We start from the raw sequence: 24802 nt of genomic DNA, 5'->3' as shown, positions 1-24802 counted from the left end.
GAATCTGCCTACAATGCAGGAGACCTGGGTTCGCTCCCTCAGTCAGGAGGATCCCCTGGAGAAAGGAATGGCAACCCACTCCAGTATTCTTGCTGGAGAATCCCCTGGACAGAGGAGCCTGGTGGGCTACGGTCCATGGGGTCGCAAAGAGTTGGCCACAACTGAGTGACTACACTTTCTGAGTTGTGTGGTGTGCAGGATCTTAGTTTCCCAACCAGGGATCGAACCCATGCCCCCTGCACTGGAAACACAGAGTCTTAATCACTGGACTGCCCGGGAAGGCCCCCGACAAACGCCCTCTGACCAAGAAGCCAAGCAGCCATGGTCCAGGCCCACCATGAGCTGAACAAGCCTGCCTGTGGGGACAGTTCTGAGCCGGGGACAGAGCGGCCGCGTAGGAAACACAGGTCCCCCAGACTCTCCCTCATCCAACAGGCCGACCAGGATGTCAGAGCCCCAGCCTCAGCATGTCACCTGCAGGGGCAGGCGTGTCACCTGGGAGTCTGGCTCCAGGGGCGCCCGAGCTGGTCCCCCCCACCCACCGCGGGCCCGGCTGGGTGGGGAATGTGGGTGGGCGGGCGCCGTCCTGCGTGCCGACCCCGCCCGGCTGGCACTCAATACCCCGCGCTCCAGGCCCTGTTTACCAGAGGGGGTGAGGGGCCTCTCACTGCTGAGTAAACAGACTTTCCAAAGGCCTCTGCTTTCTCACCCGTCCAGCTTTCCAAATGCACATTATGAATTGGCCGGCTTATCAGAAGGGCCGTCTGGCGGTTAAAAGATGTTTCCACGCATTGTGAGGCTGCATGGAAACCGAGTCATGTCAGCCTCAAGGACAAAGGAACTCAAGTGTTTGAGACGCAAAAATATTTTGACCTGACTACATCATTTTTCAAAGGAAAAAAGTAATTCGCGGCTCACAATTCACTTGCTATCTCGCAGGAAGTCCTGTATTTCTTATTAACTCCCCAAGGCCTGCTTCTCTGGGTGAGAGGTCACCGTGGAGGGCCAGCGTGTGAGGGACATTTACGAGTTTTCTTTCCGTCGCTTCCTGTTGTTTTTTTCTTTTTGGGCTGCCTCTTGTTTGCAAGGGACTCGAAACCACGCTGCCCTGAGCCTTATCTGCAGGGTCCTCCCAGACCAGGCCCTTGAGCAGGGCACAGGGTGTCTGCTCTGCATTGCCAGGTCGGAAACCAAGGCCCCGAGAGGTTAAGTGATTTGCCCCAGGTCACGCCCAGAATGGCAGAGCCAGCGTGGGAGGTCCTGCGGTCCGGCTCCCTCTGTGGACGTCCTCTCCCGGCTCTTTGGTTCCCTCGTGGGATGACGGTGTCTGGTGGGACCTCGAGGTTCATCACCATCGCTGTCATCACTATCAGCATCTCTGTCACCACCCCCTTCCTCCCCTCCATCATTTCCATCACCGTGGTTACCATCAGCACCATCCTCATTATTCATCACCGTCATCATCACCACTGTCACCTTCCCCATCCTCAGCATCCGTACCATCATCATCATCTCCATGGTCATGGCCACCATCAGCACCAGCCTCACCATTCATCGCCATCATTGTCACTGACACAGTCCTCGCCATCCTCACAATCATCGCCATCACCATCATCCTTACCATCGTCACCATCCTCCTCTCCATCATTTCCATCACCATGGTTACCATTCCCACCATTCTCATCACATCACCCTGATTATCATCACTGTCTCCTTGGTCTCCCTCTGGGCCCTAAGCATGTGCCGGGTACTATTTTAAGTGTGCTTTGCACAGAGTAACTCACGTTATCACTAACCACGATGCTGTGGCAGGAACTCTTAGTATCTCTAGTTTAAAGGTGAGGAAACCGAGGTCCTAAGACTATAGTAAAGTCCTCTGACAGAGACATTTTCCTTCTGGGAAGTTCTTTTCACCACCAAATCCTCCCAGCCCCCAGAAAGTGCTGTGGATGGCCCCTTGTGTGCGCTGAGGGGCAGCTCAGGGGAGGCTGAGTGGAGAAACAGCTGTGGAGTCAGGCTGAGCAAAGCTCCCTCTGCCTCTGATGCTCTTTGTGGGTCCAGCCCAAAAAGCGTAGGAATTAGGACAGTCTAGGAAGCACTCTCGGAGAAGACAATGGCACCCCAGTCCAGCACTCTTGCCTGGAAAATCTCATGGATGGAGGAGCCTGGTGGGCTGCAGTCCTTGGGGTCGCTAAGAATCAGACATGACTGAGCGACTTCACTTTCACTTTTCACTTTCATGCACTGGAGAAGGAAATGGCAACCCACTCCAGTGTTCTTGCCTGGAGAATCCCAGGGACGGGCAAGCCTGGTGGGCTGCCGTCTCTGGGGTCGCACAGAGTCGGACACGACTGAAGTGACTTAGCAGCAGCAGCAGCAGCAGCAGGAAGCACTCTCGTGGGCGGGCAGGGTACTTGCTCCGGCTACCACGGCAAAGGCTGTACCCTAACTCCCAAGTGTGAGGGTGCCGAGGGCAGCCAGGAGACACAAAGTTCCCCTCCTCCCATGCCATGGGGTCTCCCGAGGAGGTAAATGATGTGTTGTGTTGGGGAATCCAGGGAACTAGAATGGGTTGGGGGCTTGAGGAGCACTGCAGTGACACGCTGGGGCCAAAAGGTGATTATGGAAGAAAAATCATGGGTGTTTAATAAGGAATGGGGGTGAGGGACACACGAGTAGCATCTTCTGTACTAACAGGCAGGAAGACGGGACATGGCATGTGACAACCAGTAAAACCAACCAGGGAGGTGGCGGGAGCCTGCCCGGCCGAGGGCCCCCAGCCGGTCCCTGGTCCTGGGGACACACACCTCCCATCAGACTGAGGACTGTGGACGGCCTGGAGCGGAAGGTGGGCGGTCGTGCCTTGCTGGGCCCCCTCCCGCTGGCTTTCAGTGGAGCAAGTGTGCCGTGTACTGTCTGCAAGGCCTTGTGGGGGTGAGCTCACCTGTCCAAACCCCAGGAAGGTGAGAAGCTGTCTCACAGGGCGACCGTGGGGCCCCCACACTCACCAGACATGACCAAAGTTTGTCACCTCCGTCAGACTCAGGGACACAGCCATGAGCGCCCAGATGTGGCCTCTGTCCCCCCAGGTCCCGACGCCAGTGTGGCCTGACTTTGCTCACAAGAGACACAGCCACTGCCCAGGGCACAGGCCTGTCCTCTTCGCCAGATGAGGACTTGGTATTAAGCTGCGTCCTGGGACTTGCCAGTCAGTGCCCACCTGGACCCTCCTCCTGGGTGAACTTTTCGAGACACAAACCTTCCCCGGGGCCCGTCCTGCCTCCCAGAAGCCGCACGTGGGCAGACATGGGACGAAGATGCCCATCAGCCCCCCATGTGCCCACTGGTCCAGACCTTTCCGAGGGCTAATTTGATGTTTTTCTCCACCTTGCCAGTTCCCTTTTATTGTGCCTCTGCATTTCTTGTCCAAAACAGAAAATACAAAGGGAGGAAATCTATTCAAAATTCCTCCTCCTCGTTTTATTTTTGTAGCTCTCCAGGGTGCCCACGCTTCAGATTCCCTTCCGATAATTATCTGCCCTTTCAGGGACTTGCTAACCCAGAGCCTGGTGTTCGAGCGGCAAGAAGCAAGTGCCGGCCTGGCCATGGCACATGGACATCCTCGGTGACTCTGAGACCCATGAGCTCAGCCGGTCCCCTTGGCACCTGGTCCGAGTCTGGAGAGGTGGACTTTCATTATTGCTTTTTGTCTTTGAATATCTCTCCTTATGCTCAGCTAATCTGTGATGAACAGCATGTCAGACTCTTTTATGCGATAATTTTCCATCTCTGCAATGCACACATTTCTGTGGCTCATACTCTGAATCTTGGCCATTGCTCAGAGACAACAGAGGCGAGGTTCCAACACACAATAATAAGTCCTGCCTTTTATGACTTAATGTATCAACATTGTACTGGAGAAACATCTTGTTAACTGGGTGAGAAGAGACCATTCGCCAGCACGGCCCTGGCTGACGGGAGTTGTGTCGGCTGGAATGATGGGTCCCATCAGCAGATGGAGAGCTGGGGCTGAAGGTGAGACTGTTCAAAGGAGATGTTATTAAGTGAGAAAATGATGCCCTCATGCCAAATCTGGTAGATTAAGATTCCCATTCCTTCTGGTGCAAATCAATTTGTTATCTTCACAATTTCTCCCCATCTATGCCAGGGGACGCTAAGGAGGAATGGCCCAGAATAACAACTCTTTAGCATCACCAAGGGCTTCCCAGGTGGCTTGGTGATAAAGAATCTGCCTGCCAATGCAGGAGACACCAGAGATACGAGTTTGATCCCTGGGTTGGAAAGATCTCCTGTAGAAGGGAATGGCAACCTACTCTAGTATTCTTGCCTGGAAAATCCTATGGACAGAGGAGCCTTGTGGGCTATAGTCCATGGGGTCACAAAGAGTTGGACATAACTTAGTGACTGAGCACACAGAAGCACCAACCTATGAGGATAAGGACAAGCCCATGTGACAAGATGGGGCATTTTTGCCAGAAATGCACAGCCCAAACAGCACAAGAGGCTTATGGAAGCTTGTCCGCCACAAGAGGAGTTTCTGACCTGGAGCATTGCAACGGGGCCTCCCTGGGGAACCAGGGACAAAGGACAAAAGCTGTGGAAGCCCCTCTGCATGGGTGACAGGTCTCAGAACCTGAGCCGTGGGGTGGAGATCTGCTAGAACACAGTCTGCTGTCTCCAGCACCGGGGACAGCGTCCTGCTCACAGTAGGTGCTTGGAAACTATCTGTTGAACCGGTAGCTGCGTGGTAAAGAATCCGCCTGCCGGTGCAGGAGACAAGATTCAATCCCTGGGTTGGGAAGATCCCCTGAAGAAGGAAATGGCAACCCACTCCAGTATTCTTGCCTGGGAAATCCCACAGAGAGAGGAGCCTGGAGGGCTATAGTCCATGGGGTTGCAAAGAGTTCGATACAATTTATTGACTAAAACACCGCCACCACAACCATTTGTTGAAGGCATGAGTGAGTGAATGAGTGAATGAATGAAGGGTGTTTTGAGATGATGCAGAAGTGGATAAAGCACTAGTGATTCCCTAAACGAATCAACCAGGGTAAGTGAGGTTATGCCCCCTAAACAAACAGCCTCTGAGATGCAGAAGCCTGACCAACGCTGCATTCCTGCTGCTCGCCTGGCACAACACACAGGGCAGCTCTGCTCAATCATCTAGCTATCCAGAACCTTCTGGGTGCAGTGTCTGAGGGCAGAGACTGCTGCAGGGTATCATGCTGGCCACTGGTTGCTGAGCTAGAAGTCACCTGCATCTCTCATTGCCACTGGCCAGATGGCTCAGCCTACTGCAGTGCAGGCGGAAGGCCCAAGCTACCTCGGTTCTGGAAGGCACAGTCACGCACATGGGTGAACAGCACTGATGGAGCCCACAGGAAGGCAGGGGAGCCCCGGACCACAGGGAGGTGGCAACCTAACTATCGGGAACGCTCCCTGTGAAGTGACCCGTCACCAAAGCTTTAGGCCCTTTGCCACTTAGAGTGTTGTCACAGACCGGGAATCATGTAAGCACGTTACTCAACATATTTAATCACAAAAATATCCCATACAGATACTATTTTTTAAAAAGCATCCATTATATCACCACAAAGAGTGATGTTACTATTTTTGTATATTTCCTTCCAGCCTTTCCATATTATGTATGTCCTTATTTGTGAGTATATATTTTATATAAGATGTATGTGTGTATAATACACCACTTTCTGAAAATCCTTTTTAAAAAAAGTAATAGCCTTCATTTTTTTAGAGTTTTGGGTTTATGGGAAAACGAGTGGAATGTGCAGAATTTCCATGCACCCCCCCGTCTCCTCCCTCATCTCCTCCCATCACCCGCCACTCGCTTCTCCTATTTTTATCATCTTGCATTAGTGTGGCCACTTAGCCAATATAGATATATCATCCGTTCAAGTCCCTGTTTGTCACCAGAGTTCACTCTTGCTGTTGTGCAGCTGTGGGTTTGGATAAATCCATGATAACATGGATCCACAAGTATGGTATCCTACAACACCACTGCCCTGAAAACCCTCTGTGCTCCCATATCCACCCCACTCTCCCACTAACCCACCAACCTTTCACTGTTTCCACAGTTCTGCCTTTTCCAGAATTTCATGGAGTTGGAATGGTACTGCATGTAGCCTTTTCAGAGTGGCTTCTTTCACTTAATAATATGCATTTAGAGTTCCTCCATGTCCTTCTGTGGCTTAAGAGCAAAGCTCTCTTGTTAATGCTGGTATCCGAGTGCCTCTTTCAGGGATGTGTTTATCCTGCCCACCTTCATCAGCCTCATGACCCATCAGTCAACGTCAACCAGAGGAAGCCTGGCTGGTTCTTCAGTCTCCTTCCCAGATGCAGGCCTCCAGAATTCCTGCCAACAAAGTGAGCTGGGACATCTCCCACAAACAGCCCAGCATTGCTTTCCCCTGGCAACTTGCACCAAGCCTCCTTCTGAGGACCAGAGAGTCATCCTCAAGGGTTACGAGCCTCCAAGGGATCTATGGAAAGCGGGGGTGGCGGAGCTGCGCCCATGAGACAGGCTGCACAAGAGCAGCAGACTGGGCTTTGTTTTTTCTTCTGAGCTTTGCCACAGGCTCTGTTCTGTTTCCACATACCTTGAGTAATTCTCCCTGCTTCAGCCTGAGCCTGGGCACTGGCCCTGTGTCAGCCCCAGGGCCACCTCCTCCAGGAAGCCTGCTGCCATAAACGCCTTACTCTCCCACCCCTCTACTGCGACTACACCCCTCCAGTGGGAGGCAGAGAGCACATTCCCATCCTGTGTGGTTGGCCTTCACGGGTGTGAGCAGAAGCGGCCACAGACTCTGTCTGAGCCCGGACATGATGTTTATGCATGTCGCCTCCTTCTCTCCCACCATCATCACCAGAACAACACGCCCCGTGAAGCCCACTGGACAAGGAGGAAACTGGACCCAACCATCAGCTTTGAACCAAACCCAGCCGAGCTCCGCCTAGGTCAGCCAACTTGCACACGAGTGAGGGTCACCGAGTGTTGTGTTAAGGGTTTGGGGTGGTTTGTTACACAATGCCATTGTGCAATGAACCAACTTCAATTACTCCAGCCCAACCCACTCTTGCCTTTCTCTGAGTTCATTCATATTTGGTGGTTTAATCACTAAGTTGAGTCCAACTCTTGAGACCCCATGGACTGTAGCCTGCCAGACTCCTCCTTGCCAGGGATCCTCCAGGCAAGAACACTGGAGTGGGTTGCCGTTTCCTTCTCCAGAGTATCTTCCCAAGCCAGGGATCAAACCCAGCTCTCCTGCATTTCAGGCAGATTCTTTACCAACTGAGCTATGAGGGAAGCCCTTCACTTATATTTATCCAAACCCAATTCCTGAAGGTGTGTCTAGATAAGCTGTGTCTTCATGTCTGGAGGGCAATACCCAGTATAACATGAGACTCTGGGATACCTGCTTTGGGGTCATGTGGCTGACCCTGGGAAATCCCTGGCTTCTCCACTGAATCCTGTGGTGTCAGGCAACTGACAAACTGTCTGCAGCTTAATCTTCTGTGCAGTGAAGTGGGAGTAATAGTACCTGGGGGAGACTGGGGTAAAGGCGTGGGTGTGTGGAAAGAGCCCGGCAGACTGGCAACAGGGACCATGACAGTGGTCAGAACAGCAGCAGTGCCCAGGTCCCAGGGCTTGCGGTGGGAGGGGCAGCCTCGCTAGGGACAAGCGAGGTTCCAGTTCCACTTTCCCTCTCACATGTCTGCTGTCCTTCTTCCCCAACACCCATCCCGAACACCCAACACAGCACAAGGCAACGTGAGCCCAGAAGCTGCTGAGGGAGTGGGGCAGAGCCTGTGGGCTCAAGACTAGGTGCTGCCCAGCCCCACAGGACCCTCCCCCCGGGCACCCACCTGCCCCTCAGCCACCTGTGCCACACATACCTGTGTCTCACACACACACCTGTGACACAACCCCACACCTGTGCCTCACACACACCTGTGCCTCACCTGTGCCTGTGCTTCTCACATCTGAACTCACACACCTGTGCCACACATACCTATGCCTCACATACCTGTGCCTCACACCTGTGCCTCACACACACACCTGTGACAACCCCACACCTGTGCCTCACACACACCTGTGCCTCACACACACACCTGAGCCTCACACACCTGTGTCACCCATATGCAGGGAGCCAGCATCACATCTCACAGAAGTCATGAGTGGTGGTGAACTGAGAGGTCGGTGGACCTGCCACATCCCCAGGCCTGTGGCAGCAGGCAGCTTCTCAGGGCGGTGGGGGGGCGGGGGGCGGGGGGTAGGACACAGCCTTTCCCAGAGTTACCACCTGCCAAGTGAGCCTCGGAGACCCCCACACGCCACCCCCGTGGGAGGACGAGGCCCTCCTCGCCTGGCTAAGTCCTGGGCCAAGAGAAGAAAGGGAAGCCTCTTCGGCCTGGGGGCTGCCCAGGGCCCTGCCTGGAACACGTGCCCACAGGCCCAGAGACCTTCACAGCGACACCATCAGAGGTACAAGGGGACCTCAGGAAACTGGCCCTCCCCAGAGGCCCGGGTGCTCTGCCCACACCCCAGGGAGAAGTGACTCACAGCTCAAGGCAACTGGCCATGGGCGGGGCCCAGGGTTCACAGCACCCACCCGCCACCCTTTACCCTGGAGAGGGACAGGCCATCTTGACAGTCAGTGTGTGTAAAACCAGAAGTCAACCTTACACTCAGACCGATAACAAGTGCACTGATGAGCTGCCGGCGGGTCTGTGGAGCAAAGGTGAGGCTGGAGGCTTGACACACCCTGGAGCCAGCAACGGCCATGGGCACATATGTGTCTGCCTTCAAAGCAGAAGACGCTGAGCAGGCCTTGCGCTGATATATTTTTCTCTCCTAATAGCACGGCGCGATTTAATTAACTCACCATTGCACACACCTGAACATGATGGAGTTATCGACACCACCATCTGGCTCGTATAAAGCCGGTAATGTGGACAGTAAATCCTCTTCATCGCCCGCTACCAGCAGATCCCACCCCTCCCAACCACCTTCCCCTGGGCTGTCCGGCACGGGCCTCCAGGACACCCCAAGATGCCAGTGTGGTTCCCAGGGGAGCAAAGAGACCTCTGACCTGCTGCAGGTGGTGCTGGCAGCATCTCAGAGGCAGGTGTCTGCTGTGGGGCCCAGCGCCCTGGTGCCCCAGCTGGGGCCATCCAGGGCTGAATGGCCCCCTTGTCCCATGCCAGCCATAATGGCCACAGGCCCCACTGTCCATTTGGCAGGCCTGGCTCTGCCCAGAGCTCTGCCCATTCGCTATCTTCTCAATACCCAGGCCGCGCAGCACGCTAGAGACTGTGATTATCATCTCCCCGTTTACAGAGGAAGAAACAGAAATGCACAAGTTCAAGGCCTAGGGTCACAGCATCCAGGGCAGAGCCAGGTTCGGGTGTGACGGATCCAGCCCAGCCTCCCCAGGTCTCCATTGAGAAGGAGAGGGGCCTTTGTCTACTTGGCGGGTAAAGCCCATTTTCAAGTTCTGAATTTGCCCTTTGAAATCAGTGACACTTTATCTGTCTTGCTTTGAGGTTTGAGCAGAGTGTCAGCAGGGTGAAGGAAGGGCCTGACCACAGAGAGGAGTCCTCATGTCACCAGCTCCCAAGGACGGGCTTCTGCCTGCTGGGCTCTGGGCCACTCATGCCCACCTCCCTCCTCCAGGACCTCCATCCCAAGCTGCAGTCCAGAAGCCTTTCAGCAGGTTTGACAAGGGCTACTTCAGTAGGAGAGAGAAAATCGGGTTCTGTGCTTTCTCAGCAGCAAAAAAGAAGAAACACGAGCCTCTCATTCCTCCCCCGACCCCAGGCAAGGCTCAGGGTAGAGTGGGTCTGTCTGAACAACTTCCCCTCTCTCCGCCTGAGACCCTGCCCCGCAAGCCAAGGGCCAGTCCAGCTAAGATGAAGCATTCCGCAGACACGCAGGTCTGCAGCAGGTAGTAAACTTCTGCGAAGAAAATATAATACCTGCATCTCTTCCCAGCTTGATCTGATGGTTTAAGCTGCTTTCAGGTACCCATTGGGGGGAAGGGTAAGTAAAATCAGCCCAGCTGTTGGGGGGACAGAATACAAAAACTCACGTTTATAACATCGTCACCCAGCCTAGACCAGCCTGTAACTCAGCCTCCACCTCCCTACTGCTGTTGGCCCATTAATCACCCTTATCTGCTTGGGGTGGGAAGGGGCCACAGCACCACCCGCCATTCCCCACCCCCACCCGCCAAGGCCAAGTTCAGGTGGCTGTGAGGTGGCCAGAGAGCAGAGTCCATCGGGGCCACTGAGGTGGAGGCTTTCAGGCTGTGGCCCCTCCCTCAGGCTAGATTCTCTGCCCTGCCCCGGGCACCAGAGTCATGCCTAAGGGCCTCTTCAGATAAGCCTCTACAGTGGTGAAAAAAAGGCCTCCAGGAGGGGCCGGGGGAGGGGCAAGAGCCAGACCTGGGGCTGGTCCCCAGTGGCTGAGGGTCCCCAAGGCCACCAGCCCGGAGCCGCCTTCTAGGGAAGGGGACCAGTGGGGGTGGGGCTTTCCGACTTTCTGTGTCTTGGCCCCATTACACCTCTCCACTCTGCAGCCTTTGATTCAGCAAAATCAAGGATGCAAAGTTCTTAGGAGTACTTAGTTTCCATGGCAACCGAAGCTGACCTCAACATTATTGTTCTCAAGAGGGGACTGACTTTACTATATGTTCATTCACTGAATTAATGGACTCCCGGCCCTTTTATCAGCAGCCCCCCGACAAAGGAAAAGGAGGCCTGTCTCCGAAGGGCTTTCAGCCACTGTCCAGCCTTTGTCCGAGGCTTTGCTGGAACGAAGTGAGTCTATTCAGCCCGAGATTATCAAAATCAACTCGGAGCTGTCTCCGTGGCAGCTAAACACACTTTGATTTCATAAAGACATAACTGATCCCACATGCAAATTATTAATTGTGAGCCCAGGCTGCTTAGGGCTTGGGACTTCGCTGGAATTTTTTTCAGGAAGAACTTGCATAAACAGCGATTGAATTCTAGCACCTAGGTGGCTCCTAGGTGTTGCGACCTGGGGTGGGGGGTGGGGGATAAGGGTGGGGGGGTTGGAGGGGGGCTGGTAAAGAGGAAAAGAAAGGATTTCTAAAAGTAACCTCGCTGGCACAGGCAAAGCCTAACAGGGACAGTCTAGCTTGCTCTGGTCCCAGTAAGACCGGCTGACCGGGACACATGCTCCACGAACCCCTGTCCTGGAGCCTCGGGGCTGACTGGTCTTCCCATCTCTTATTCCAGTCACGATCCTTCCCTCTCCGCTTGCCTTCCTCGCCCTCCAGCCACCTTGAAAATACCTCAGTTTCCTCCAGAGGAAAAACAACGCAAAGGGAATAAACCACATAGAGGGTCACAGACCACAAAAACCTGGATAGTGTGTGTGCTGGACTCAAACCCCCAAGGCACAGCCTGGTGGCACTCTGGCTGAGACCTGGGGTGTGCAGCCTTCTCAACTAATTGCTGCACAAGACAGTTGGCAGCTGCTTGTCCATCTCCACTCCCACCTGCCTGGTCTTCCTGGCTCCTGGTCATCTTTATTAGTCCCCAGGTTCCCCAGGGAGGGACCCAGGAGACCTCGGGATGCCCATTACCGGAGGCTTTCACCTGGGCCAGGTTGTAGAAAACACACACGTACAACAGCCCAGTGGGACAGGCCAAGGTCCTCACGTCCAAACAATCATTTCGGGAATTATCGTAATTATCAATCAATCACCCTATTGGAGAACGCCAGGCTGGGCTATTGGATGACTTTTATGACCTGTAGCATTTTGTGCGGAATAACAGGGAGAGATTTATGGACTCATCACGGTCCCACTCCAACAGCAGGCTTTATTAGCTCAATTTATTTTTGACTTTCCCTCCAAGCCTCGAGCTCCCCACCCCGGCCCAGCTCGCTGGCTGAGGTGACTCCAAACTGCAGCGCCTCTGGAGATGCACCTGTCCCAGTTCAGACCTCACCCCCATGGATGCGAATTCCTGATTCATTTATTTATTTTGGAGAGGCAGGGGGGCAGTGTGGGTAGAGAAGAGGGGGAGAAGAAAACACAAAAAGAAAAAAAGAAAAAGGTCATTTCCCTCTGCATTTTCTGCTTGTTGTACTGTATTAACATGTCCTTCCTTTTCAAGACGGTCAAAGAAAACAAGATAAAGCGAGACAATGGGGCGGCCATTGGGGGCCTGGTGTTTCCCCCTTTCATATCACCAAAGAGATTGAATCAAAATTCTTTCAGCTGATACCATCTCCCTGGGTGGACTACACTCTTGTTAACGGATAAATTCAAGCCCTCCAGAAAGTCAAAGAATAAATTTAAGCCTTTTGCTAAATGTCTATCCTATTGGATTTTGATAAGACGGCCATTGAGTCTTAATAATGTCTTCCATCCATTTTCAGCGGGCCCTTAACACAGCTCTTTATTTGTCCCCAAAGCCTCTTCGCCCGGCCTTTTTATTCCAGGCTCTGGCAGGCTCTCCAGGGAGCCAGGCGCCCCCAGTGATGGATGGACAGCTCCTAGATTATCTCCCGCAGATGTTTGCTCTCCAGGAGCCCCGGGCTTTCCCTCTAAGTAAACAGAGACTAAATAGAGTCAGCTGCAGCCAGCAGTCCCAGAGGTCCCGGCCTGAGGCTAGAAAAGGCGATGCTGCTGGACCTGCAGCCAAAGTGACTTTTGGAGGGAAGTGCCTGAGCATCCGGAACGCACACCTGGGATGAGTGTGGGGCAGCCGGGCACCCGATGGAGCAGGAGCACTTGGGCGTGCTGCACACAGGAGGAGGTGATGCAGGGAACCAGTGGGCGGTGGAAGGAGGATGCAAGAATGTGAAGATAGGGGGCAGGGTGGAGGTGGGGGAGGAATGCAGAGGGATTGGTGGCACCACAGGGGGCCACAGGAGGGACTGGGGACAGAGGGACACAAGAGACCAGGACAGGTTGGGGATGGAGGTGACCCGAGGGAGGGGCGCAGGAGGGTTCTCAGGGCGGGTCCAAGCCTGGTGCCAGCTCCCAGGCTGTAGCCACTATCTCTCCAATGTGAGCCCAGCTCTGCGCCAGAGATCCTGGGTTCAAATCCCGCCTCCCCTGCGGATGTAGGCACCACCAGCCTCCCTGGGCCTGGGTTTTGTCCTCTGTAAACTCTGACAGGTAGAGTCCACAGCCTCTTCAGCATCTTGGTTCTTTAATACCAAGAATTGATAACCACTGCTTCCTACAAAACATCACCCTTTCTGCATCTCTTGTGTCAAGCCACTGATTGAATTAATAGCCTTAGTTACTTTTCACTGAGGGTTTCCCTGGTGGCTCAAACAGACAGTAAAGAATCTGCCTGCAACGTGGGAAACCTGGGTTTGATCCCTGAGTCAGGAAGATCCCCTGGTGAAGGGAATGGCTACCCACTCCAGTGTTCTTGCCTGGAGAATCCCATGGACAGAGAATCCCATGGACAGAGAAGCCTGGCAGGCTACAGTCCATGGGGTTCCATGATGCCAATAAAGAGCAGAAAGTGTGATTCAGTGAATCCTGAAGTTGGAATAAGTGATGCTCAGAGGTGTCAGTTGACCAATCCCAGGCTGCATAGCCTCAGTGCTTCCCTGAAGGACCTTAACGCCCCCAGATGTGTGTGTCTTTGGGAGAAGAGAGGCCCTGTTCAGCCAGACACCAAAATCCTAAACTATAAGACTGATAAATGGGGTCTATCTCCTATCACCAAGGAATACCTAAATTAATCCCTAGCGCACTGAGGTGTGTATGGTCCTCTCATGTAACAAGCACGTGTGCGTCTCCAAAGCTGTAAGGGACACAGCTGCGACCTTCCATTTGGGAAGAAGGTCAAGAGAAGGCCGCACTGACTGTCCTCCAGCCCCCACTGCAGTACCCCAGCTACCTTTGCACCTGAGTCTCTCTCAGCACCTCTTTCCCTCCCTCCCTCTCTGGGAAGTAACCAAATGGCTCCAGATGCCAAGTTAAGGTTTCGATCATCGACCAACATGACCAAGGGCACCCACCCCACCACACTTGATGCCCCAAATGCCTCGCACTAAGTTTAGTGTGAGGACGGGAGAGTCTGGGGATTCAGCGGAGCACTTCTCTGTGAGGGCAGAGGTATCCGGGGAGGTGGACAAAGCCTTAGGGCGGAGACTCAGGGGCTGGGGATGGGAGAGCGGCTCTCAGAGCAACCACGCCCTAGCCCCTTCAGCTCTGCTGCCCGGCACCGGCCCCTCCCAGCTGCTGTAGCTGCCATGGGTGTCTGGCCTGGTTCCGTGGGCACCCTTCCGACGGGCCTTACAAAGGTCTGCATTTGAAGGGAGGCTGTGCCAAGCTGGGCAGTTGTGAGTGGGTCCCTGGCTGGAGGGTGCTTGTGCCCACTCCGTGTGGAGCTCTCGGAAGGACGTCTGGGCCACAGCATCCAAGGCCTGCCCTCCACTGTTTGTAAAAAGGAGAGGCCACGTTGGAGACAGCACCACCTCAGGGGATAGAGGATGCATCCCTTCCCCCTCATGACCTTAACCTTAGACCCCGCCTTTTGACCTTCTGCCTTGAAGCTTGCCCCCAGGCCGGACAACTGCCTGACCCACCTCTCACCTCCCGCCCTGTGTGAGCTCCTTCTTAGCGGGGAAGATGAAGGTTCCATGTTCCTTTTAGTAGTTGAGAGAGGAGCTGACTATGGTTCCTCTGCGTGGGGGGTGGAAGCACCTCAATTCTCTGAAACGCTGTGAAAGGCGCAAGGAAGCTGTTCAAGTTGCTCTGGCCACCTCTTCCTTTAAGAAAACAGAGTTCACTCCCAGGGTCGGGGTGGGGGGTGGAGGAGGGAGAGGGACATGGCCGGGATTCACTTTGGGGCCTGCGGATGCATTTCCAGGAAGAGAGGCCTCAGGCCCCGGGGCAGTGAACAGGGAGAGGACACTCTGTCCCAGCTCTGCTCAGACATTTGCCCCCCGGGCCAGACACAGACGCACTTATGGAGACAAATGAGGCCGAAGGTCACCCCTGCCAGAGGTCACCCCTGCCAGAGGTCACCGCAGGGTCAGACCACATCCCCCATCACATGGTTTTTCTCTGAAATCAATGTCTCTGGGGTTGACCCTGGTGAAAAGGGAAGGCCTCAGCTCTTAAGGCTCAGTCCCCCAGGATGGCGGGTCCCCCAGTTGCCCAGACCCTAACCAGCCAGCCAGACACAGGAAGAAAGTCACAGGAATCGGCGGAACCAGTAAATTGCTTTCTCGTCACTTCCAGACCCAAAGAGGACTTTTCATGATGACAGGAATGTATGCTCAGGCAGTGTTTTTGGATACTCCTGGGAGAGGGGACAGCACCTCATGAGCATAGCTCGGCGATTCTGAAACTAAGAAAACAGCCCCTGACAGCAGCTGGATCGCCTTGTGCTGACCCATCACCCCAGATGCCCACGCTGCGCTTCCTGACGCGGTCTGGGTACCCTGGGAAGATGGACTCTCTCAGCTTGGTCTGTACAATGCTTTGAAGTCAAGATGCCAGGAGAGAAAAGGCTATTTTAATGCTACTGGAAAACCCAAAGACTGCATCAGCTACCTCATGTATTTATATCTGTGTGTTTGTGTGTCTGTATATTGTGTGCATGTCTGTGTCTATACAAGTGTGTGTCTATATGTTTGTGTGTGTGTACATGTATATACTTATGCATAGATGGCCCAAATTCTCTAGATGTTGAACTCCAGCTGACAAATGGCTTCTGGGTTTTGGGGTGATTTCTGCACCCCTCCCCTCTGCTGTCTGCCTAGCATGCACATACAGGAATGTGCCTGCCTGTGGGTGCGTACTTCCCTCTGTGTGTGTGGTGGGGGGGGGGTGTTTTCCTGGGCCTGGCCCACTCTTTGGGCCTTTCAGATCTCGTGTTTGTCAACCAGCTGTTACCCATCACCAGCGGATAATGCCCACATTGACACTTTTTCTGTCGCCTGACTTTGCTTACTCAACACGGTGCCTGAGCCATCTTCAGAGACTGAGTACAATGAAAGGCTTTGTTGAATCTGCAGCCAATTGTGCTTTTCTTCTCTATATTCTTCATGTGAGTATCCAGTGAAGATATTTAAATAAACACAATCTATATTTATTTCACTTCTATGCGACTGACTGGCCCAAAGCATTCCCACGTGTACGGGGCTTGCCTTGGTTCTCGGAACCAGGTTGGTTCTGTGAAGCGAGCTGCTACCTGCTGCACCATGAAAACCAGCATCTGTCTTGATCCCTGGGGAATCATGTGCTCGCCCGACCACAGATGGCCTCACACTCGGGAGCTCGGGCTCAACCAGAGCGCAGGCTCGACGGGGATGCAGGCTCAACAGGAGGGGAGAAGGCGCAGAACCAGCTTGCCTACCTTTTGGATGCAGCCCTCCTGCGATGACACCTCCGCATCCGTCAGCATTTGCTGCAAAACAATTTGGAAAAGGGTTGTTAGTTTCCGACCGAGCACGGTCCTCGAGCTACAGTGGGCTATACACATGCAAGCAGAGCGAGCGAGCGAGCTCTGAAATAATAGGGGTAGGGAGGGTGGCTTCTCCATAATAAGAGAATGGGGGTCTGCCCAGATCACAGGGAGGAGCCACATTGTGGAGCCCAGCCACGCTGTGGAGCTCACTGGGTACAGACTGCACGTGTGGTTAGGGGCACTGTGGTGCTTGAAATGGGTAAGGTGTTCCTTCCTTGTTTCTTGGGGAGAGCCCCTACCCCAGCAGTGGGCAGTGGCAGCAGCAGGAAGTCTTCCCTCCTCCCACCACCATCCCGCCCATGGACATGGGCTTGGGGCATCAAGGAGAGTGCCAGCCACCCTGGGTCTTTCTTCCACCCAACGGCTTCGACTTGGAGCTTTCCTTGGCTCAGCTCTGAAGAGCTGTAGCATTTTGCCTGGCTGGCATCTCCACCTCAAAACCACCCAGTTCCACTCCAGAGGGTGATGTTTCAGTGACAAGTCTCAGAGCCCTTTCTAAGCTATGCAAACTGACAAATTAGCAGCATCAATGGGATTTTCCCTTTTGGATCACAAGTACTCTGCACAAACACATATATAAATTTGTGATGTCGCTTCCATAAGAATAGAAACCAAGATGGAAACCAATATTTGGAGAATAAGAAGAGAAATGGGGTCAAACCCAGGGGTTTTGTTCCCCCTCCCCTTATAATGACACCATTGCTTCCTGAATGACAAGCTCGGAGCAGATTGCCCGCCAGTGCCCATGCAGGTCAGGTCAGAGGACCAAGACGCTCCGTTCCAAATGCTGGCAGATCTGCCCAGACTCAGCTGTAATAACAATAAGTCATATTTTTAAATGTTGAGAATTCTAACCAATTGGGGATTTTATGTTTCTTTTAATAGATTCTGAAATTGTGGTTTGGAATGTGACTAGGAGTGAAAACAGAGAATGAGGCAGAAGAGGCAGACACGGACACACCGGGAAAGTCTCTCCAGAAGGGCCAGCGAGAGGTCAGGTACCTAGGTGCTCAGGCCCTACTGCACCCGGGTGGACAGGCCCCGGGGGAGACGAGCTAGCTTCAGCCCTGGGGGCTAAGCTCTGCCAGCAGACGGGCCAGTGAGGCAGTCCTCTTGTCTGTCTGCTTTTCACTCCTAAATTCAGAGCCAAGAAGGGTGGCTGGAACCCGGGCAGCCCTAGGGCAGGAGGAGAGAGGCAGACCGCCTGGGTCCCAGGAGAGCCTGTGTTGTCCAGGAAGAGGCCGTGCTCCCCAGGGAAGGAGATGGACCACTCTCCTCCTCCAGGTTTCTCAGGCCTGCACCCCACCTGGAGACCCTTGTCAGCATCAGGCAGAACTGAAGGTCCCAGCATGGGCCCCGAGTCCTGCAGTTCACCCACTTGCCCCTTATGACAGGGTGGCTTGAATCAGAAGAAGAAACACTGTGTTAATTTTTCTAAGCCTCACAGTCTCCAGGGCCCAGGACAAAACTGCAGAAGGGGCCACCCATCTGAGCTACTCCCCTTCCCGGGTTCTGTCCCCTTGTGAAGGACAAAGCAGGTCCCCACCCAAAGCCCGCCATGGAGGAGCCCGAGCCTGAAGACCTTGCGATGCCACTCCTCATTGCCTTGCTGCTGTGACCCCTCCCAGGAAAGGGGCCTTGGGGACCTCTTGCAGAGACACCCACCAAGCATGCTGACCACCAGGCCACTGTCCTGGGGACAGTGAGGAGCTGGACTTCTCAGCCGGGCACTGCCACAGTCGCTATTGATTTGGGGGGCAGCTGGAAACTGGAGGCTGCTTTTGGGAGACAAGAGTGTTCAGAGCGGTTCCTGCCCATGGCTTGAAGGCCTGTGCTGGTGGCAGAACCCCAGGCTGGGGGGACAGAAGTGGGTGTTCCAGTGGCCCCATCCCTGAAGGTCAAGATGCCAGCGCAACATGGGGAGCAAGAGGGACCAGGCAGAGGAGGCTCTCAGTGCAGGGCCAGGCCGGTGGGACCAGGCAGATGAGGGTTTCTCTACTGCTCCTTGGAGCCTGGCCCTGGGCTCCCCTTGGACAGGCCCAGCTTGGGGTGCTTCAGCGGCAGAACGGAGCCCCATCCAACTGTGCGATGCAGAGAGAGCTGGGGGCGTTAAGCCCAAGCTGGCCGACACTCCCATACAGAGGAAGTCGTCCTCCTGCCAGGAGATCTGAGTGGGTCCCAGGACCATCCTGTCCCAGCAACTTCTCTCTGCCTCCCACTCCCCCTGATGTGACGGCCACCTTGGCAGGTGTGACCACCATCACCCCTGCTCTTCACTGACTCGCTGACCTCGGGTGAAAGTCTGCCCCACGCACCCCTTCTGGAGCCTCTGTCCCAGCCTTCTCGCTGCCAAGTCCGCCGCTTTGCTGAAAACCCTCTTTATTTTGCTTGCCGAGCCCTCGGCACAGGCACTGCTGGCCAGCCGGCTGTTGGCAGTGCTGGTCTCTGCTCTCAAGCCCGTCTCTGCACCAGCAGAAGTATTAGGTGTGTTTTGATTAAGCAGTTTAGCCAAAAAGTGAGGTTTGACCTGGAGCATTTGCTCCTCTCAAGGGTCTCGGTGCCAGGACTGAGCTAAGTGGGGTTGCTCAAAGCATCTTTTTTTGACTCTTAAAATAAATAGCCTCTGTTCTCCAAAAAGTCAGCCCAGAGGAGACACACATACACAGACATCCATATGCTCACAGCTCTGGAGTTCTGGCGTGTCCCCTGAGGGGGCTAGACTTTCTGCTCGGTGTCACAAACGAATCCCAGAAGGTTTCTCTCCCTTCGAAATAGTCTGTTATTACAGGATCTGAAAACGTACAAACAGGAGGAAACCCAGATGGAGCTCTGAACACGTGGCTTCGAAAACCAGAGAGAAGCAGATGAAGTACCCCCGCCTCCAGTCCGGCCTGTGGTCCAAGAGGTCATCCAGTGTTCTCACGTATTGACCTCTTCCTCTTGGCTTTGAAGCCCAGGCCTCTGTACCCTGTTCCTCTCTGTCCAATGCTAAAGCCACATTTGTACCTACCCAAAGACGAGTATTTGTGTCTAGAAGTGGCTAAAAGTTGATTACAAGGCTCCTCCCCTTGAAGGGGCCTCTGTGGGCTGGGCTAGGGCGGTCTGTGCAGGTCATTGCCCAAGGCTGGGAGGCGGGGCGGGGGCCCCAGGGGTTGATGGAAGGAGCCCCCTCCCATGCTGGCCTGGCCCTGAGCCCCACTCTGCCACCCTCTAGGAGACTCGGGGACACATTCTGGGCAGACAGGCCAAGACTGAAGCTGGTGACCACCAGCCCCAACCCGTGGTGAGCTGCTTTGGACCACACTTGGCCTCCCGTCATAGAAGGGTTTTAGACCAACTAAGCAGTGCCCTCAAAGGGACCCAATGAACTGCTGATCAGAGTATATCAAACCGCCAGGCTGTCAGCTCATCTTAATCCCTGTAAAGAACACCCACAGCCTCATGTGTGCATCCTCCCTTCCTGGGAAGACGAGCTTTTTCAAGAACAATTCTCAGGCTGAGTTTTCTGACCAAGTCCAAGTCCAGGTCCTACCATGATGGCCACATTCCCTGGTGTAAATGCCGCAGTGGCCGGCGCTGGGCTGTAGCGATGACTGGAGGACAGTGCAGGCAGTCCTTCTGGGAGCCTTGGGCGGGGGTTCTGGGGGGGTTGCTTCCCGGGCGCCTCCAAGGCGATTCCCCCGTCCTGCTCATGGTAGCCCCATCTGGGCGCAAGCTGGGGTTATCCCAGCTTTAGAGATAGGAGACAGAATCTTGGGAGTTAGAGTGACAGGGCAAAGGTCAAAGAACTGCTGGGGTGCTGGCGGCCACGTCCGAGTCCAGCTTCCTGAATCCAGAGGAACAGGCTGGGAGGCTGCCGGGTGGTGCCCTGGGTGGAAGGGAGCCACACGCCGACCCTTCCGACCAGAGTCACACCTGAACTCCAGCCAGAAGCTCGCAGGAGCCCCCCCGCCACCCCCTCGGCGGTGTGGCCTGGGTGGTGTCCTGCTGGCTGCGCCCCCAGGAACCGTCAGGGCAGTTAGTCACCGGCCAGCCCGCTCTGGCTCCCAGAGTAAAGGCTCCAACGGTGTTGACACAAACTCTTGAGCTCTCAACTGGGAGCGGGTCATATTTATTTATTTTTTGCATTAAAAAAAAAAAGAAAAAAAAAAAAAACTCCACTTGGCTGTGTTTGAGCTACAGAAATGATTTTTTTGAAAGGCGCCTTGGACACTGTTTTTCGCTTTTATGGCTAAACAGATACTTCTCAGTTCTTTCAAGTGAGATCCTACCCAATGAATGGAGACTCTCTCTTTACTCCTAAGAAAAATATTTACACAGTCAAGTACAGCACGAAAAAGGACCCAGGCTCCTTCAGAGGGCCCGGCCCGAAACGCATATAGGTCTCCTCGGCATGCTGTTTACATTCCCAGCCCTGCATCTCCGCCTTCCCCTCCCCTCCCAGGAGGCATTTCCCAAGCCTCCTGCTCAGGACCCTGAAGTCAGGGTACTGGGAGCCCCACCATCCCCGGGTCAGACAGGAGGAACCAGCCCAGCTTGAGTGATAGTCAAGTCCTACCTTGCCTGCTTTCTCTGTTGGCCAACAAAATACCCGGGCTCCGTGCAAGGGCTTTAGCTAGACTCACCCCAATTTCCCCAGAACCCCCACCCCCAGGCCGGCCAGGAGTGGGGGCCTCTGTCTCGACCTCTGTGGAGTGGCAGAGCCTCATTAGCACGAGTCTAAGGCGAACGGCTCCTCCTGGCCCACACGGCCCTGCATGGCCCCAGAGCTCTGGGCACGGCTTGCCGCTGTCAGATGTGCCCAGAACACTCTGTCCGCTGGCAACCCCCTCCCCCAACCCACCCAGACCATGGGCACAAGCCCCTCTGCTGCACACGCTGCCTGGCCAGCGGCTATCGGGTGCCCACACCTTCCTTTCTCCGGCATGGAAGACTGAGTAAGTGAACGAATCTCTCCCACCACACCAGGTTTATGGTCTAATCTGTCCTGGGCCCCTCACAGCCTCCTTTCAGAAGCAGCACTGGATGCCTTTTGTCTGCACTGCACCCTGGAAGGCACCTCAGAGATGTTCAAAGAAATCTTGAAACCATGTTGATTCCAGCATCAGCTACTCTGGGGATGAGGCAGTGGCTCAAGCCCACTCTGTCCTCCAACAACATCAGCATGAACACAGAGGCCCCCCGAGAAAGTGGAATTGGAGGGGAGCAGGGTGGGGGGCAGGGGCAGAAGAGCTGGCCCAGAGATGGGAAGCAGCCACCAGGTGCAGAGAGGCCCATGGGAGTCCTCAAGTCCCAGGTGGGGGTTCAGTTTGCCTCTGAGGGAGAATATGGATGCGGGTGCTGGCCGGCAGCTGGATGGGGGGCAGGGAGCAGGTAAGGAAGGAGGATCTGCACAACGGGGGAGGGAGGGCCACCTTGTGTAAGGCCTGGACTCTACGTGGTTTCAGTCCATGGGTCTTCCCTGCTCAGCTTGTGCTGATGTGCTGTGGTGGGCTCTGGGGTGGTGAGGGGGTGGGGTGGTGGTGGGCTGGGGGGGCACTGGACAGAGCTCAGGCACTGGGCCCCATTCCCCACAACCAGCTGGGGACCTGTAAGAGGCTGCCCAAAGGAACACCAGCAAAACAGCAGGGAACAGAGGACGGGAGGGCCGGGTGCCATGGGGGACTCACTGCTGTGGTTCCGTCACTAAGTTGTGTCTGACAGCAACCCCATGAACTGCAGCACACCAGGCTTCCGTTCTTTCACTATCTCCTAGAGCTTGCTCAAACTCACATTCTTTGAGTTGGTGATACCATCCAACCGTCTCATCCTCTGTCGCCCCTTCTCCATCTGCCTTCAATCTTTCCCAAGATCAGGGTCTTTTCCAGTGAGTCGGCTCTTCGCATCAAATGACGCAAGTATCGGAGCCTCAGCTTCAGTCCTTCCAGTGAATATTCAGGGTTGATTTCCTTCAGGATTGACTGGTCGGCCACCCTGCTGTCTACGGCACTCTCCAGAGTCTCCTGCAGCTGGGCTCACGCCAGGCGGCAAATTCAGAGCCCGAGGAAGAGCTGTCACCGCAGCCTACACAGGTGGGAAAGGTCTCAGAGACGTAGGTTAACCTTCCCACAGGTGCACAGCGGCGGGAGGGCAGAGGCGGCAGCTGTCGGCCCCTCAGGCATCGAGAGGATGGGTCAGAGGCACGGACAGAGGGTGGGACCGGGCAGCTTCTTAAAGGAAGGACTGGAGGCAGCCCAGGTGTGCACCTGCCTGGCCTCTGGTTCCGGGTCACCCAGGCACTGGACAGAGCAGGTTCCCCCTGCACCTGGCTTGCAGAGAAATAAGGGCAGTGCCCCCCACCCCGGTGCCCCAACCCCTGCCCACCCACAAGCCACCTTGTTAACAGCTCAGTGCCTGATCTGCCCTCACTGAAAGCGCTCCCCCAGCAGAGGGCAATTCCTTGATCCTTAACTTGGAAACACAGGCCCCTCTGAATCATCTGGGTAGGGGTCTTGCCTCTCACTCCCGCCAGCTCCTGGCCCAGGCAGCAACTTACCCAGGCCCTCCCTGGGCCTTTCCCCCAGGCTCCCAGGGCTGAGACACAAGGCCCTGATGCCGTGGGGGAACATGAGTCGAGTTGGGGGCAGGGCTTAGGCTGACCACCTTCCTTTGCGGTGGCGGTTGTCTGGGAGGATTACTTGCAAGGATTCCTGTTCCCCTGGTCTGTCCCCCAAAGCTATTCCTTTCAAGAGAGAAGAGGTGCAGGTTACCCCAGCTCAGGACACCCAACCTCTGGCAGAACCCTTCCAACCAAGGCTCTGAATTCTCCCCCAGGCCCGAAACGGGCTCCGCATACACTGGGAGGCTCAGGGTCTCAGAGTCCCAGTCCCTGGATGCTGTTCAGCCCTTTCTGTCACCACTCTCTGAACCGGGTGGGCTGGGTCCAGCCCTGACCAGGCCTAAGAGCCCCTGCCCTCTTGTGCTGGCCCCAGAGGGAGTTCTTTCCCAAAGGTGCTACCTGGGGGCTCCTCTCCAGCTGAGCTCTGGACACAGAGAGAACAGGCTGACAGCCCAGGCCATGAGGGAGCTAGGGTAGGGTGCTGGCCAGGCAGGACTGGCAGGAGGAAGCTGCTGGGTCCACACTGTGTCAGGGTCTGAGCCTCTCCTGTGCCAGGCGGTGAGCTGAAGCCTGAGCCCAGGTCAGGGCTCCGCAGGCCCTTGTCCTGGGGAGATGCGGGTCCAGTGTCGCACCTGCCCTCAGGGGACAGCTTCCTCCTCCTGCTTCCGGAAGATTGATGTCCCCGGAGGAAGTGCACGTAAATCATAAGAGCAGGGTGACGTGTGGCACGTCCAATCAATGACTCGTGACAAGCTGTAACTTTCAGTCTTAGAAAAGGAACCACTGGTGCGTCCAGGGGCCTCACGATAGCCAGCTCCGGGAACTGGACACGTGCCCCCAGAAACCAGGAGAAGGTTCCACAGAACTGTCTGTTCCTGGATCAGGGACCAGAGTTTCCTCCTGAGGGTCTGTGTTCAAGAGTCAGAAGAAGCGTGTGGGCTTGGATGCCTGCAGAAGAGTCCTGAATTTTCTAGAATGTTCTTTCATGTTCCAAAAACCCAGGGTCCCCAGGTGGCCGACCCTTCTGCAGCCCCAGAGCACTGTTCATCCATCGCGGGTGTCAGGCCTGCGTAGGACTTGCCTCCTGTGGCTTCCCGGCTGTGTTCAATCCCGTTCACTTGAACGACACCAGGCTCCGCCCATTGCAAACTGGAGGTGGCTCTGCCCACTCGTGTCTGAAAATGCATCCTCCCAGGACCCCTGTGGGTCAGGTGTGACCTGCTCCTGGCCTTTCGATGGCCTCATACCCCAACTTCGCCTGGATACCTGGATGACAGCCCATCTGGAGAAACTGCCTGGGGGACCCCGCAGCCCGGTGACTCTGCACCTCAGCGTCTCCCGAGGGGGAAATAAATCATAGGTCAATTATCGGTTCTACACGTACATTTGTCTTTTATCCTCAACCCTTTTTAGTTATAGAAATAACCTGCGTATTGACAGAATCATATTAATGCACTACAGCCTGACCCTGCTTATCGATAACTTGTTTGTTAGATGATCTTTAATAATCATAAGTGAAGAAGAAAGGGTCAAGGATCCCAGCAATGACTGCTTGACACACGCATGTTTGACGTCCTGAGACCCACGGTTGGGGTGGGGGTGGAAATGGGCTGATGCTGAAATGTGACGATCCCACCGCCCTACCATGAATCCCTTGGGATTCAGGCTTTTCTTGGGCACTGACTTCTC

General features: G+C 54.9%; 1 protein-coding gene across 4 annotated transcripts in view; it reads right to left on the bottom strand.

Annotated features, from left to right (window-relative positions):
• The window catches only part of PRDM16 (PR/SET domain 16), a 338507-nt gene that overhangs the window by 162067 nt on the left and 151638 nt on the right, over positions 1–24802 (bottom strand). For all 4 annotated transcript variants that reach the window (XM_045165710.1, XM_045165711.1, XM_045165713.1 and 1 more), the window contains one exon: positions 16405–16455. In XM_045165710.1, the coding sequence (XP_045021645.1) occupies positions 16405–16455 (51 nt within the window). The remainder of the gene's footprint in view (positions 1–16404; positions 16456–24802) is intronic.

Source organism: Bubalus bubalis, chromosome 5 (genome assembly GCF_019923935.1).
Source record: "Bubalus bubalis isolate 160015118507 breed Murrah chromosome 5, NDDB_SH_1, whole genome shotgun sequence".
NCBI lineage: Eukaryota > Metazoa > Chordata > Mammalia > Artiodactyla > Bovidae > Bubalus > Bubalus bubalis.
The sequence above is the reverse complement of the archived record's forward strand: the minus strand, read 5'-3'. Positions and strand labels throughout refer to the sequence as shown.